Source organism: Macaca fascicularis, chromosome 6 (assembly GCF_037993035.2).
Source record: "Macaca fascicularis isolate 582-1 chromosome 6, T2T-MFA8v1.1".
In the NCBI taxonomy this organism is placed as follows: Eukaryota; Metazoa; Chordata; class Mammalia; order Primates; family Cercopithecidae; genus Macaca; species Macaca fascicularis.
The window spans coordinates 188,462,716-188,477,311 of record NC_088380.1 but is presented as its reverse complement, the minus strand read 5'-3'; the positions used below and the strand labels follow the sequence as shown (position 1 = coordinate 188,477,311).

Sequence of the window (14,596 nt, the reverse complement as noted above, 5' to 3'; positions counted from 1 at the left end):
GCTCACCTTGCACTGAAACAGGGTCCCTTCTCACCTTCCCTGCAACTACAGTGTGGGGCAGCCATCCTGCCTGAAAGCTGACACTCCCCCCAGTCACGCAGGATTCTGGGCCAAATCACACTTGGCTAACAGCAACTACACGAGGACCAGCTGTCAGGCCACGCCCAGAAGCAGGTGAAAAGTAAGAGCTGATCTCTGTCCCAGCCAGAGAGACCAAGCCTGGGAACTACTCTGTGTCCGGCCTGACCCTGAAGTCCATCCCTGCCGATCATGTCCTCTCTGGGCCACATTGGCTATTTCGGGAACTCACTCCTGTTCTCTGCCTCTCATTAATTTCTGGTGGTGCCACTGCCATCGACATACGGGAAATAGAGAAGACAAGAAACAACAAAGTAGCTTCTCTCTTCAGGCTCTCACGAAGACGGGCAGACAGTGCTAACGCCAGCTACGAAGTCGGAGCTCCCGTTCTCCCTCAGCTGGAATATGAACATCCCGGCCACACCCAAGTGATGACGATGAACTGACTTCCTGATGTTGCACCTCGGCTGCCCCCCATGGCTCTGCTGCCCTCATGCCTTCCTTCTGCCCCTCCAAATCGTGTTCCTTTTCAGGCCCAGGCCAAGGCTGTACCTGCTCTCTCTCTCACAGAGCCCACTGGGCAGCTGTCTGGGAATTCTTAGAACCTCAGATTTGGTAACACTGATTTGTGCCTTTGATCACACACAGCAGAAGGCCCCGAATACCACACACAAAAACACTGTATTCTAGAGATAAGAGATGACTGGGGAATAGGGTTATGAGGAGATAATTTCTGAGGTTAGTTAGGGACATTTTAAAATCACAGCAGCCTCATTGTTTTAAAATGTGGGTTAAGTATGGACATCTACAGAGCAATCAAATTCAACTCACATACAATGTATTTCCACCAAACGCGGGCTCCCGAAAGAAACTCAATCCAGAACTGGGTTAATTTTATTTTCATATGACCTTAAGCCAACCACCTTGACTTGTTTTCTGCAAAGGCCTTCAGGAGCAAACAAAAACCTTTGTCCACGGTGGGTTCAATGGGGACATCCTGGAGCCTCTGCTGTACCACAGTCACATTTGTCTTTCCCCACCTCGTTATACATGAGTCACCCTCCATCCTCCTAGGAAGGCAAGTGCTCGCCCTGCCACTCACAGCCTAGGGCAAGCCCTTTGGTTACCTTTTCATGTTGCTGTGTTTCCTGAGCACAGAACACGGAAACCAGACTAGACTGAGGGATAGAGGCTGGGCCTCTACATGACCTTGACATTATGTATTTTGGACACTTGGAGTCACACCACATGAATTCAAAAAGACACGCAGCAAATCAATGCGCACAACCTCACCCCATGCTCAGAGAACGCAGTTGCTCCCAGGGACTCCAGAATATGACCATCATGCTCTATCTGCAACAACCATCCCTCCCTCCCATTACAGCCTAGGTCCTCATCCATGAGAGGAAGCTCCACTCAGGCTGCCTGTCCACAGGAAGGCCAGCGAGACCGTGGCACATTACTCATCATCTGGGGGACTCATCAGGATGGGAGGGCTTCCGCAATACGTACCCTTTTCTGTAACTCCTGAGGATCTCTGTAATGACAGAAAGTAAATTGCTATGAGCATCAGAACCTGCTGTGTCCTGTGTGCACAGGACTTTTCTTCACTTAGTGACATTAGAAAACAAGATGGAAACCGGTGTTCAGAGGAACCCAAAAGAAGAACAGAGCAAATCGAATCACAGTAAAGACACATTTTTCTCAGAGGACGTTTCCTCTCAAGTCCATGTTGGTTGGCCAGTAAGTGATTTTGTTCGAAAGAGAACCAAGTTGGTAAAGGCACAAGAGCTCACTGCCCCACAATGTGTGGTGGATGCTGTCACTTTCTCCCTCTGTATTAAGTCAACCCTCAGTGGGGAACAGACTCTCACTTAAAGCTCCTCCCAAGGACATTGTGTAACTAATCTAAGATATATGTTGTCACATTCTCGTATCTTAATTTCACCCAAATAATACAAAGCTAAGAAAGCAGCAGTTTTTCTCAGACAAATCCAGGTGGCCTGACCTCCACATCCTCTGGGTCCTCCTCGTCTTCGCTGTCACTGGACCACGCCTGCAGATGTCCCGGCGGAACTAGGAGGACACACAGTGACCGTCAGCACCTTGGTGCTGTTGCTCACGAACAATTCAGAAACATTGCTTGAGGTGGGTGGGGGAGGAGGACAGCAGAGCAGGAAGGGAAGAAAGGGAATCAGGGCCTTTGGCTTTCTAGCTCCAGGCCACCTCGTAAACGTGAAATTGCCAACCTCAAACAGCGCACACCACATAGTGCAGGCTGTGTGTCCCTGGCAGCCTCTTAGGGCTCCTCCTTCCTAATCTGACCTGAGCTCAAGTGCCCTCTTATTGATCCCTGCCAAAGTCATTTCCTCCTCAGAACGCACATGTGCTGCTGCTCTGTATATCACCCCTTCTAGAAGGTTTTGTACTGAATAAGAAGCAACCTTTCTTGAAAGAGATTTAATTCTAGCCAAAAGATTTCATTAACTAACTGTTTGTGATGAGGCAATTAAACTGAGATTTGAAAATACCCAATTATCCTACCATTTAAAGATGACCCCTACCTAGCGTGTGAGATTTGTCCTTCCACTCTTCCTTTTCAACGCAAAGTGTGTGCCCCGTGGGGTTCACTGCTGCTCATGCTCACACTGACTCCAGCACCGGGACAGCCTGTCATGGGAGCAGCGAGGGGGCCGGGGGCCGGGCACTGACCCTCTCCAGCCCAGCTATGTAGGAGATTCCAGCAGAGAAAATGGGTGCCAGACTAACACCCAGGATGATCCTTGAGATTTTATGGGAAGCCGTGTCTTGGGATTGGGTTCTACTGAATTTCTAAGATGTGCAGTGATAATTTCATTAAATACAATAGAATATGCCACTCATCATTGTCTGCTTTCCAACAGGAGCTGAGGAATGACCTCACTGCTGTAGACCAAAAGCCTGTGGACTCTGTGTTTTACGTTAATGATCACACTGAAGCCCACTGTACAATGTACCTGCTCAAACCAACCCTGGGTGAGCTGAGCACTGACACCACCCAGTCATGACAGTGTTTGGGATCTGAATAGGTTTTCATTCTCCCACACGCACACACAAGTGCTGGAATCACCTGGCCTAGCAAGAAATTATACCAAAGCTTTGTGACAAATTCCGGGTAGTAGCCCATGGCATTAACTTTCCACTCATTCCCGAGGTCACATGTGCTTCTTCCATTTAAAAGATCAAGAGCTTGGGAAATTCGTCTCTGCACCATGTCCATCTGAGGACTGGGGATGGTAAATTTATCTTCAGGGACAGCTGTGGTGGAGGATGAATGGGTTGATTTATGCAAACTGTGCAGTGGTGATGGAATTTTCCTTGAACACTGATGCTTGTGTTGTGCTGTGAACATGGGAGTATGTTTTCTGGGGAAATGCACACACACTCCCAGACATCCACAATCATTCCATATAGACTCGCTCCTCTGTCCCTCCAAACCCTCATGCAGCACCTCACGCTACCTGACACTGCTGCTTCCTGGAATGACCGTACCATGGTTAGAGTCATTTACTGGACTCTTAGTTTTTTGTTTTTGTGTTTTTTGACACAGAGTTTCACTCTTGTTGCCAGGATGGATTTCAATGTCACAATCTTGGCTCATTGCAACCTCTACCTCTTGGGCACCATTGATTCTCCTGCCTCAGACTCCTGAGTAGCTGGGATTACAGGCATGCACCACCACGCCTGGCTAATTTTGCATTTTTAGCAGAGACAGGGTTTCTCAATGTTAGTCAGTCTGGTCTCAACTCCCGACCTCAGGTGATCCACCTGTCTCGGCCTCTCAAAGTGCTGGGATTACAGGCATAAGCCATTACGCCCGGCCTGACTCTTCGTATTTTTTAAAACGAACTACCCAAATGTCATTTCTAAAGGAAGCTCAAACAAGAGAGGCCCTTGAGCAAATGCAGGTGAAACAGCGCCACCTTCGCAACACTGAGGTTTCAAACCTCAACAAAGAGATGACCCCAGAATACGTACTCTTTGCCAGTGTGGTTGGGTCCACCCGCATCTAGAGAAAAAGAAAACACCATGAGGGTCAGACCATGTTGTCTCCTGGGTGCACAGGTCTTCACTTGTGGACATTAAAAAGACACATGGTAAATAGTGGTTGGGAAAATGGCCCCGATATCTAGAAGACATTCGTGGAAAGGCACAAGATTTTTCTACAAGATTTTCCATTGTTTTTGTTTGACAATTCCTAATACTTCTCCGGAAGAAGGCATTTCTCTTGAGGAAAATGCCTGCTGACATACAGTGTGTAAATGTGAATGCCATCTGAAACCATATTTCAGTTGATAATGAACTCTGACATTTGCCACCAAGATATTCCTTAAGTCACCTATAATGTACATGGTAAGATGTATACATCTTAGTTCCATTAAAACAGAGAGAAACCGAGAGAAATAAAATTTCCATTTCAGAGGATAAAAGAAGACTTTACCATGTGAACCCCTGAGGCTTCCTCCGAGGATATCTGCTCTGGCACATCCTCCTCCAGATCGTCCAGGTCACCTGCGAAACAGAGTCACTATAAGCACATGAGCTCCACTGACTGAATCCCTCAGGTGGTCTTGGAGCTGTGGACCCGGGACTCGTGTGTGTGGAAAGGTGTGTTCACAGCACAGACTCAGCCTCTGCCGGTCCATCCTCCATGGTGGTGAGGGAAGGCAAATGGTGAAGGACGGCATCAGGAAGGCCACAGAAGACAGGGCCTTGGTCCTCTAGCTAAGGCAACCTCTTGCACATGAAATAACCCATCTCAAACAGGGCCCACCACACAGTGTTTCCCTGCAGCATCCAGGGCTCCTCCTTCCTAATCCGACCTGAGCTAACTTGTCCTGCCTTCTCGATCCCCTCGAGGTCATTTCCTCCCCAGGATCCACATGTCCTGCTGTGTGTGTTTTGTCCCTCCTAGAACTTTTTTCGTTGTTTTTCTTTTTATGAGGAGTTTTGCTCTTCTTTCCCAGGCTGGAGTGCAATGCCATGATCTCGACTCACCACAACCTCAGCCTCCCAGGTTCAAGCGATTCTCCAGCCTCAGCCTCTTAAGTCACTGGGATTACAGACATGCATCACCACGCCAGGCTAATTTTGTATTTTTAGTAGAGACGGGTTTTCTCCATGTTGGTCACTCTGGTTTCAAACTCCCGTCCTCAGGTGACCCACCCGTCTGGGCCTCCCACCATGCTGGGATTACAGGTGTCAGACACCATGGCCGGACAGAACATTTTGTACTAGATAAAAAGCAACCTTTCTTCAAAGAGGAGACTCAGTTCTAGCTAAAATATTCTCTATATTCACTAACCTTTTGTTTTAAAGAAGACCAAACCAAGATTTGAAAATACTCAATTATCCTACCATTTACAGACGACTCCTACTTGGCATGTGATGTTTGTCCTTCAGCTCTTCCTTTTAACACAATGTGTGTGTGTGCCGTGGGGCCTGCTGCTGCTCATGCTCACACTGGCTCCAGCCCTAGGACAGCCCACCCTGGGGGGCAGCAGGTGGGGGTGCTGACCCTCTCTAACCCAGCTCTGTAGAAGATTCCAGCGAGAAGATGAGTACCAGGATAATACCCAAGTTGTTCCTTCCGTTCTTATTTGCTGCTGTGTCTTGGGTGTGTGTGCTGAACTGCAGCACGTGTAAGGATTGTGGTGATTATCTCATTAAATACAATATAACATGTCTGATCATTTTCTGCTTTTCACCAGGAGATGAGAAAATTAACACAGCACTGCAGCCAAAAGCCTGACCTCTCAATGTCTGTTTGCCATTTGTGACCACACCAAAGTCCACTGTAAAATGTACTTATCCCTACACTGAGTTATGTGACCATTGACACAATCCTACATGAGAGACAGTATTTGGGATTTCTGAAGGCTATCCAGATTTCATGTGCACACCTAGGTGCTCACGCTCTCTGCCATAATGACAAATTATACCAGAAGCACGTGATTACTGCCGAGTAGTAGCCCATGGCATCACCTTCCACCCACTCCTGAGTGCACCTCTGCCTCCTCCACTGAGGAGATAAAGAGCTTGGCAAATTCATCTCTGCACTATCTCCACCTGAGTGCTGGGGATCTCCAACTGCCCTTCAGCTACAGCCGTGGTGGAGGACCAATGGGCTGATTGATGCACGGTGTGCAGTGGTAATGGGATTTTTACTTACCACACTCATCTTTGTGTTGAGCTGTGCACATGGAAATATGCTTTCTGGAGAAATGTACACATCCTCCCAAAGACACTCATGATCATTCTACACAGACTCCTTACACCCCCCACCCTGATGCACCTCATTCGATGTCATAAAAACGACACTGCAGCTAACACGCACTACGTAGGATGATCACCCCTCTTCAGTACACTCAGTAATTTCTACCCTAACCTCATTTCCAATAGAAAGTTCCAAGGAGAATGGTTCTCCCGATAATACCAGGCAAGAATGTGTCACCTTTCTTAATACTAAGATTTTTCCTTACCAAATAGGTGATCCCGGATTACGTACCATTTGTCTCTGTGAATGTCTCCGCCTGAGTTTAGAGAAAGGAAAACACTGTGAGGGTAAGATCGTGCTGTCCTTGTACACAGGTCTTTTCTTAACTTAGTGCTATTAGAAAGCCAGATGGGAAATTCTGGTGGCGGCAACGGCCACAAAAATAAAGCCTAGAAAACACTTGTACAGAGTCACCAGGATTTTGTGCAAGATTTTAAAGTTAATTTTGGTGGTAAGTTCAGTATTTTCAAGAAGGTTTTCCTCCTGATGAAAGTGCTTGCCGACATAGTTTGTAACTGAAGCTGTCATCCAAGAATGTCATCCTGAATTAGTTATTAGTTGGCAAAGAATTCTCATTTTACATTTTCCCACCAAGAAATTCTCTAAGGCATCTATAATGTACATGTTAGTAAGGTTTTCCTATCTTTATTCAAGTGAAATTGAAAGAAACCTAGGAAAATGAAATTCCCCTTTCAGATAAAGAAAGAAGAACTTACGTTGATAACAGAGAGGACCCTCTCAACAGGTGCCTCACTTAGATAATCTGCTGCGAGGTCCTCTTGAGGATCTAGGAGACATAGGGTAAGTGTCACCACATGGATTCTGCTGAGAAGATTCCTCGGGTTGTATTGCGTGGTGTGGACATGAGGCTGGCATGTGTGAAGAAAGTGGGTTACCACAGACGGAGCTGTAGGCCCATCCTCCTTGGTGGTGAAGGCAGGCAAATGAGACCATGAGGAAAGTCATGGGAAACAGAGCCTTAGTCCCCTAGCTAAGGCAAGTTCAGCAATGAGACACAGCTGATCTCAAAGAGGGCACAGGACACGGGGCAGGCGACCCTCCCTACAGCGTGTCAGGTTCCTCCTTCCTAATCTGACCTGAGCTAACTTGCCCTCCCTTCGTGATCCCTTCTGAGGTCATTTCCCCGACAGCATCCACGGGTGCTGCTGATCATCATCCTCCAACCCGAAACATTTTGTGCTGCATAAAAAGCCACCTTTCTTCAAAAAAAATTTAATTCTAGTCAAAAGAGTTATGACTTCTCTGAACCTTTGATTCAAAGAGAATTAAACCAACATTTTAAAATAGTCAACTATCCTATCATTGAAAGATGACACACACTTAGCATATTTGCCCTTCGACTCTTCCTTTTCAACACAATGTATGTGTCTGTGAAAGCAGTTGCTGCTCACGCTCACGCTGGCTCCAACACCAGGACAACCCATCATGGGGGGCAGGAGGTGGGGACGCTAACACTCTCCAAACTAGCTATGCAGGAAATTCCTCCGGGGGAGATGGACGTCAGAATAACACCCTAGTTCTTCCTTGAGTTCCTATTCTGCACTGAGTCTTGGTTGTGTGGGCTGAATTAGGGCATATGTGACACTTGTGGCAATCGTGTTATTAAATAGAATAGACTGTGTCCCTGAATGTCCTCCGTTTTTTTTTCTTGAGACAAAATTTCACTCTGTTGCCCAGGCTAGAGTGCAGTGGCATAATCTAGGCTCATTGCAACCTCCGTCTCCCAGGTACAAGTCATTCTCCTGCCTCAGCCTCCTGGGTAGCTGGGATTACTGGCACCTGCCACCACACTCAGTTAATTTTTGTGTTTTTAGTAGAGACAGTGTTAGCCAGGCTCGTCTCAAATCCCTGACCTCAAGTGATTCACCTGCCTTGGCCTCCCAAAGTGCTGGATTACAGGCGTGAGCCACCACACCCAGCCTGTTCTCTGCTTTTAAACAGGATCTGAGGAATAACACGACCACTGAACGAAAAGCCTGTGACCTCGCCGTGTGTGTTTCACATTTCTGACCACACCAAAGTCCACTCTAAAACATCCCAACTCTAATTCTGGGTTATGCAACCATTAAGACCATCCTATGAGGACAGACAGTGCTTAGAATGTCTATACGCTATCAAACTTCCACATGCACATCTAGGTTCTCAAAGTCTGCCAGACTGATGAGTTATACCAGGGCTGTGAGATCAATACTGGACAGTAGCCCATAGAATCAACCTTCCACCCACTCCTGATTTCCCATTTCCCTCCTCTACAGAGAAAGCCAGACGTTGAGAAATTCATCCCTGCCCAACCAGTATCTGATGACTGGGGATATTAAACTTAACTTCAGACAACTGTGGTAGAGAATGAAAAGGTTGATTTATGTAAAGTGTGCAGGGTGATGGAATAGTCTTAAAAAAAACAAATTAATCCTTGTGTTGTGCTATGATCATGCCCAAAAAATCCCAAAGACACATTCACTGCCCACAGACTCTCTCCTCCACACCTCCCAAACCTGATGCACACCACCCTCTTTCATGTACGGGACACCACTTCCTGCAGAGACTACAGAAAGATGGTCACAATTCTGTACCAAAGTCTTACTGTTTTTCATACCAAACTGCCTAAAACCTCATTTCTGTTAGGAAGCTCCAGAGAAATTCTCCACCAAATGCACAGAAAAAAGTGGCACCTTCTGAAAAGATATTACCTTAGCAAAAAAGTAAATCCTGCTGTGTGGGGGGCAAGGGGAGGGAGAGCGTTAGTATAAATACGTAATGCAGGCTGAGCAGTAAACCTAGATGATGTGTTGATAGGTGCCGCAAACCACCATGACACATTTATTCTTATTTAACAAACTTGCCGTTCTACACATGCATCCCAGACTTCCAAGTAAAATAAAAACAATTTTTAAAAAAGCTATCCCAGAATACATACCTTCTGTCTCTACGTCAATGCTCTTCTGCAATTAGAGAAAAGAAAAACATTACAAGAGTCAGACCACACTGTGTCCTGTGTGCACAGGTCTCTACTGCACTTGTTGACATTAGAAAACCCAATGGAAATAGTGAAAACAGTCAACACAACGTCCCCAAATAAAGCCTAGAGGACACGTGCAAAGGCACAAGATTTTTGTGCCCGATTTTCAAGTTTATTTTCACTGCATGTTCACCATTCTTTACAAGAAGAAAGGACTTCTATGGAAAATGCTTACTGCCATAGAGTTTTTAGGTGAACCTGCCACCTATAAATGTTATCTCGAATTCATTCTTGCTGGGTAATAAAGTCTCATTTTCACCTGCCCACAAAGAAATTCCGTAAGTCATCCATAAGGTACACGGAAAGATTATCATATCTTACCTCCATTTATATGGAAACCAAGAGAAACAAAATTCCCACCTCAGATAAACAAAAAAGACTTTACCTCAAAAGAGCCTAGTAACATCTCAGATAGTATCTCGAGTGGATGCTCACACAAGTCTTCGTCACGCTCTAGGAAACACGGAGTCATTGTCAGCATGTTGGGTGCACTGAAGGAACCCGTCAGGGAGACTCGGGTGCTAAAAACACGGGGCTGGCACATGTAGACAAGGGGGGTTAACTGCAAAAACGGAACTCTTGCCAGAACATCCTCCTTGGTGATGAAGAAAGGTCAGTGAGACCATCAGGAAAGCCATGAAAGACAGAGCCTTGGCAGCACAGACACGCACTGCCGATGCCGTGGCAGTGTCTCATCCTTCCCCTACGCATTTAGAGGCCTGGGAAATTTCCACTTTCCTGTTGAAATGTGACAATGTCACTTATCCTTCCTGGGTCTACATATGCTTCTCCTTCACTTTCCATCCCTTTTATTGAACTTGAGACATTATTGTGGCAAAACATATACAAAATTTATTATTGTAATCATTCCGTGCTCACTTCAAGAAAAGACATGAGCAGAACCGCAGGAGCAGAGAAGAGAAAACCTCACTGCATGAGGAGCCCACACTCTTCTGCCCTGGATGAGAATCCACGCAGGTTCCTGGGTAAGTGTGGGAACCCAGAGACTACAGAGAAAGAGCAGAAAGCCTTTATAACATGTGCTAGATTTCAGAACAGGAATGCTGGCATCAGAACATCACTGGGGCCCAAGATGGGATGCCCAGGACTGAGCTCTGAGATGAGAAGGAATGAGGAGGACACAGTCCCTGCCCTCCAGAGACCTGCCATGGCCAGGATTCCTCCACCTATGAGTAGGAGACAACAGACTTTTGGACTGATGATTGCAAGGCTGTCTCAGAGATACAGAGAAATTCATGTCTTATAGGTCACACATGAAAGGTGCAAGGACCACCTAACGCCAGGGCAGCCCCTCTCCCTTTGTTGGGCTCAGCCTGCCTTAGAGCAGGGTCTCCTCACCTCCTCTGACACCAGCACTGGGTACCTGCTCAGCCTGGGAGCTGAGGCTTCCCTCCAGTAAAACGGAACTCTGGGCCAGGCCACCCTTGGCCAATAATAGCTACACAAGGATCAGCTGTCCAGAGATTCCCAGAAGCTGTTCTTTGTCCCAGCCACAGGGAGATCAAGCATGGAAACTACTCTGTGTCTTACCTAACTCGCAATCCGTCCCTGCTGATCATGTCCTCTCTGGGCTAAGTTGAACATTACAGGAACTCACTCCTGTTCTCTGTCTCTCACTAATTTCCAGTGGTGCCACTGCCCTCAACACACAGGAAGATGGAGAAGACCAGAAACAAGAAAGTAGCTCCTCTGTCCAGGCTCTTAGGAAGACGGCCAATGTTCAGGCCAGCCATGAAGGCAGAGCTCAACCTCTCCTTCCGATGAGACTTGAACATTCCTCCCCCGCCCAGGTGATGATGTGGAACTGACTCTCCTGATGTTGCACCTCGGCGTCCCCCATGGCTTTGCTGCCCTCATGCCTTCCTGCTGCTCCTCCAAATCATGTCCCTCTGCAGACCCAGGCCAAGGCTATAGCCTGCTCTCTCCCTCATAGAGCCCAGTGGGCAGCCGCCTGTGAATTCTTAGGGCCTCATTGTTGGTAACACGGATTTCTACCTTTAATCACTCAGCAGGAAGCCCCCGAGTACCACACAGAAACTGTATTCTAGAGATTAAACACGACTAGGAGAATTGGGTTATGAAGAGATAGTTTCTGAGGTTAGCGAGGGACATTTTAAAATCACACCAGCCTGATTGTTTTAAAATGTGGGATAAGTATTGACACCTACACAGCAATCAAATTCAATACATACACCTAAGTTTCCACCACACGCATACTCCAAGAAAAAACACAGGCTGTACTTGGTTCAGGTTCTATTCCTATTGACCGAAACCAAATGCATTCACTTGTTTTGCAAAAGCATTCAGAAACAAGCAGCCAACCAACCTTTGTCCACAGTGGGTTCAATGGGGACATCCTGGAGCCTCTGCTGTACCACAGTCACATTTGTCTTTCCCCACCTCGTAATGCATGAGTCACCCTCCATCCTCCTAGGAAGGCAAGTGCTCGCCCTGCCACTCACACCCTAGGGCAAGCCCTTTGGTTACCTTTTCATGTTGCTGTGTTTCCTGAGCACAGAACACGGAAACCAGACTAGACTGAGGGATAGAGGCTGGGCCTCTACATGATCTTGACATTACATATTTTGGACACTCACCACTTGAATTCAAAAAGACACGCAGCAAATCAATTCGCACAAACTCACCCCATCCTCAGAGAACGCAGTTGCTCCCAGGGACTGCAGAATGTGACCATCATGCTCTATCTGCAACAACCATCCCTCCCTCCCATTACAGCCTAGGTCCTCATCCATGAGAGGAAGCTCCACTCAGGCTGCCTGTCCACAGGAAGGCCAGCGAGACCGTGGCACATTCCTCATCATCTGGGGGACTCATCAGGATGGGAGGGCTTCCGCAATACGTACCCTTTTCTGTAACTCCTGAGGATCTCTGTAATGACAGAAAGTAAATTGCTATGAGCATCAGAACCTGCTGTGTCCTGTGTGCACAGGACTTTTCTTCACTTAGTGACATTAGAAAACAAGATGGAAACCGGTGTTCAGAGGAACCCAAAAGAAGAACAGAGCAAATCGAATCACAGTAAAGACACATTTTTCTCAGAGGACGTTTCCTCTCAAGTCCATGTTGGTTGGCCAGTAAGTGATTTTGTTCGAAAGAGAACCAAGTTGGTAAAGGCACAAGAGCTCACTGCCCCACAATGTGTGGTGGATGCTGTCACTTTCTCCCTCTGTATTAAGTCAACCCTCAGTGGGGAACAGACTCTCACTTAAAGCTCCTCCCAAGGACATTGTGTAACTAATCTAAGATATATGTTGTCACATTCTCGTATCTTAATTTCACCCAAATAATACAAAGCTAAGAAAGCAGCAGTTTTTCTCAGACAAATCCAGGTGGCCTGACCTCCACATCCTCTGGGTCCTCCTCGTCTTCGCTGTCACTGGACCACGCCTGCAGATGTCCCGGCGGAACTAGGAGGACACACAGTGACCATCAGCACCTTGGTGCTGTTGCTCATGAACAATTCAGAAACATTGCTTGAGGTGGGTGGGGGAGGAGGACAGCAGAGCAGGAAGGGAAGAAAGGGAATCAGGGCCTTTGGCTTTCTAGCTCCAGGCCACCTCGTAAACGTGAAATTGCCAACCTCAAACAGCGCACACCACATAGTGCAGGCTGTGTGTCCCTGGCAGCCTCTTAGGGCTCCTCCTTCCTAATCTGACCTGAGCTCAAGTGCCCTCGTATTGATCCCTGCCAAAGTCATTTCCTCCTCAGAACGCACATGTGCTGCTGCTCTGTATATCACCCCTTCTAGAAGGTTTTGTACTGAATAAGAAGCAACCTTTCTTGAAAGAGATTTAATTCTAGCCAAAAGATTTCATTAACTAACTGTTTGTGATGAGGCAATTAAACCAAGATTTGAAAATACCCAATTATCCTACCATTTAAAGATGACCCCTACCTAGCGTGTGAGATTTGTCCTTCCACTCTTCCTTTTCAACGCAAAGTGTGTGCCCCGTGGGGTTCACTGCTGCTCATGCTCACACTGACTCCAGCACCGGGACAGCCTGTCATGGGAGCAGCGAGGGGGCCGGGGGCCGGGCACTGACCCTCTCCAGCCCAGCTATGTAGGAGATTCCAGCAGAGAAAATGGGTGCCAGACTAACACCCAGGTTGATCCTTGAGATTTTATGGGAAGCCGTGTCGTGGGATTGGGTTCTACTGAATTTCTAAGACGTGCAGTGATAATTTCATTAAATACAATAGAATATGCCACTCATCATTGTCTGCTTTCCAACAGGAGCTGAGGAATGACCTCACTGCTGTAGACCAAAAGCCTGTGGACTCTGTTTTATGTTAATGATCACACTGAAGCCCACTGTACAATGTACCTGCTCAAACCAACCCTGGGTGAGCTGAGCACTGACACCACCCAGTCATGACAGTGTTTGGGATCTGAATAGGTTTTCATTCTCCCACACGCACACAGAAGTGCTGGAACCACCTGGCCTAGCAAGAAATTCTACCAGGGCTTTGTGACAAATTCCAGGTAGTAGCCCATGGCATTAACTTTCCACTCATTCCCGAGGTCACATGTGCTTCTTCTATTTAAAAGATCAAGAGCTTGGGAAATTCGTCTCTGCACCATGTCCATCTGAGGACTGGGGATGGTAAATTTATCTTCAGGGACAGCTGTGGTGGAGGATGAATGGGTTGATTTATGCAAACTGTGCAGTGGTGATGGAATTGTCCTTGAACATTGATGCTTGTGTTGTGCTGTGAACATGGGAGTATGTTTTCTGGGGAAATGCACACACACTCCCAGACATCCACAATCATTCCATATAGACTCGCTCCTCTGTCCCTCCAAACCCTGATGCAGCACCTCACGCTACATGACACTGCTGCTTCCTGGGATGACAGTATCATGGTTAGAGTCGTTTACTGGACTCTTAGTTTTTGGTCCTTTTTTTTTTTTTTTTTTTTTGAGACAGATTTCACTGTTGTTCCCTAGGCTAGAGTGCAATGTCACAATCTTGGCTCATTACAATCTCCACCTCTTGGGCTCCACTGATTCTCCTGCCTCAGACTCCTGAGTAGCTGGGATTATAGGCATGCACCACCACGCCCGGCTAATTTTGCATTTTTAGGAGAGACAGGATTTCCCAATGTTAGTCAGTCTGGTC

At 47.0% G+C, this 14,596-nt stretch overlaps 1 protein-coding gene across 1 annotated transcript in view; it reads right to left on the bottom strand.

Moving 5' to 3' along the window:
- The window catches only part of LOC102119850 (uncharacterized), a 115,494-nt gene that overhangs the window by 19,653 nt on the left and 81,245 nt on the right, over positions 1-14,596 (bottom strand). Inside the window, exons 30-39 of the mRNA XM_065547188.1 lie at positions 12,816-12,883; positions 12,320-12,344; positions 9,820-9,887; positions 9,333-9,357; positions 7,111-7,181; positions 6,626-6,650; positions 4,559-4,629; positions 4,096-4,126; positions 2,087-2,154; positions 1,591-1,615 (exon numbers count right to left, since the gene is read on the bottom strand). Coding sequence (XP_065403260.1) covers positions 1,591-1,615; positions 2,087-2,154; positions 4,096-4,126; positions 4,559-4,629; positions 6,626-6,650; positions 7,111-7,181; positions 9,333-9,357; positions 9,820-9,887; positions 12,320-12,344; positions 12,816-12,883 — 477 coding nt within the window. The remainder of the gene's footprint in view (positions 1-1,590; positions 1,616-2,086; positions 2,155-4,095; positions 4,127-4,558; positions 4,630-6,625; positions 6,651-7,110; positions 7,182-9,332; positions 9,358-9,819; positions 9,888-12,319; positions 12,345-12,815; positions 12,884-14,596) is intronic.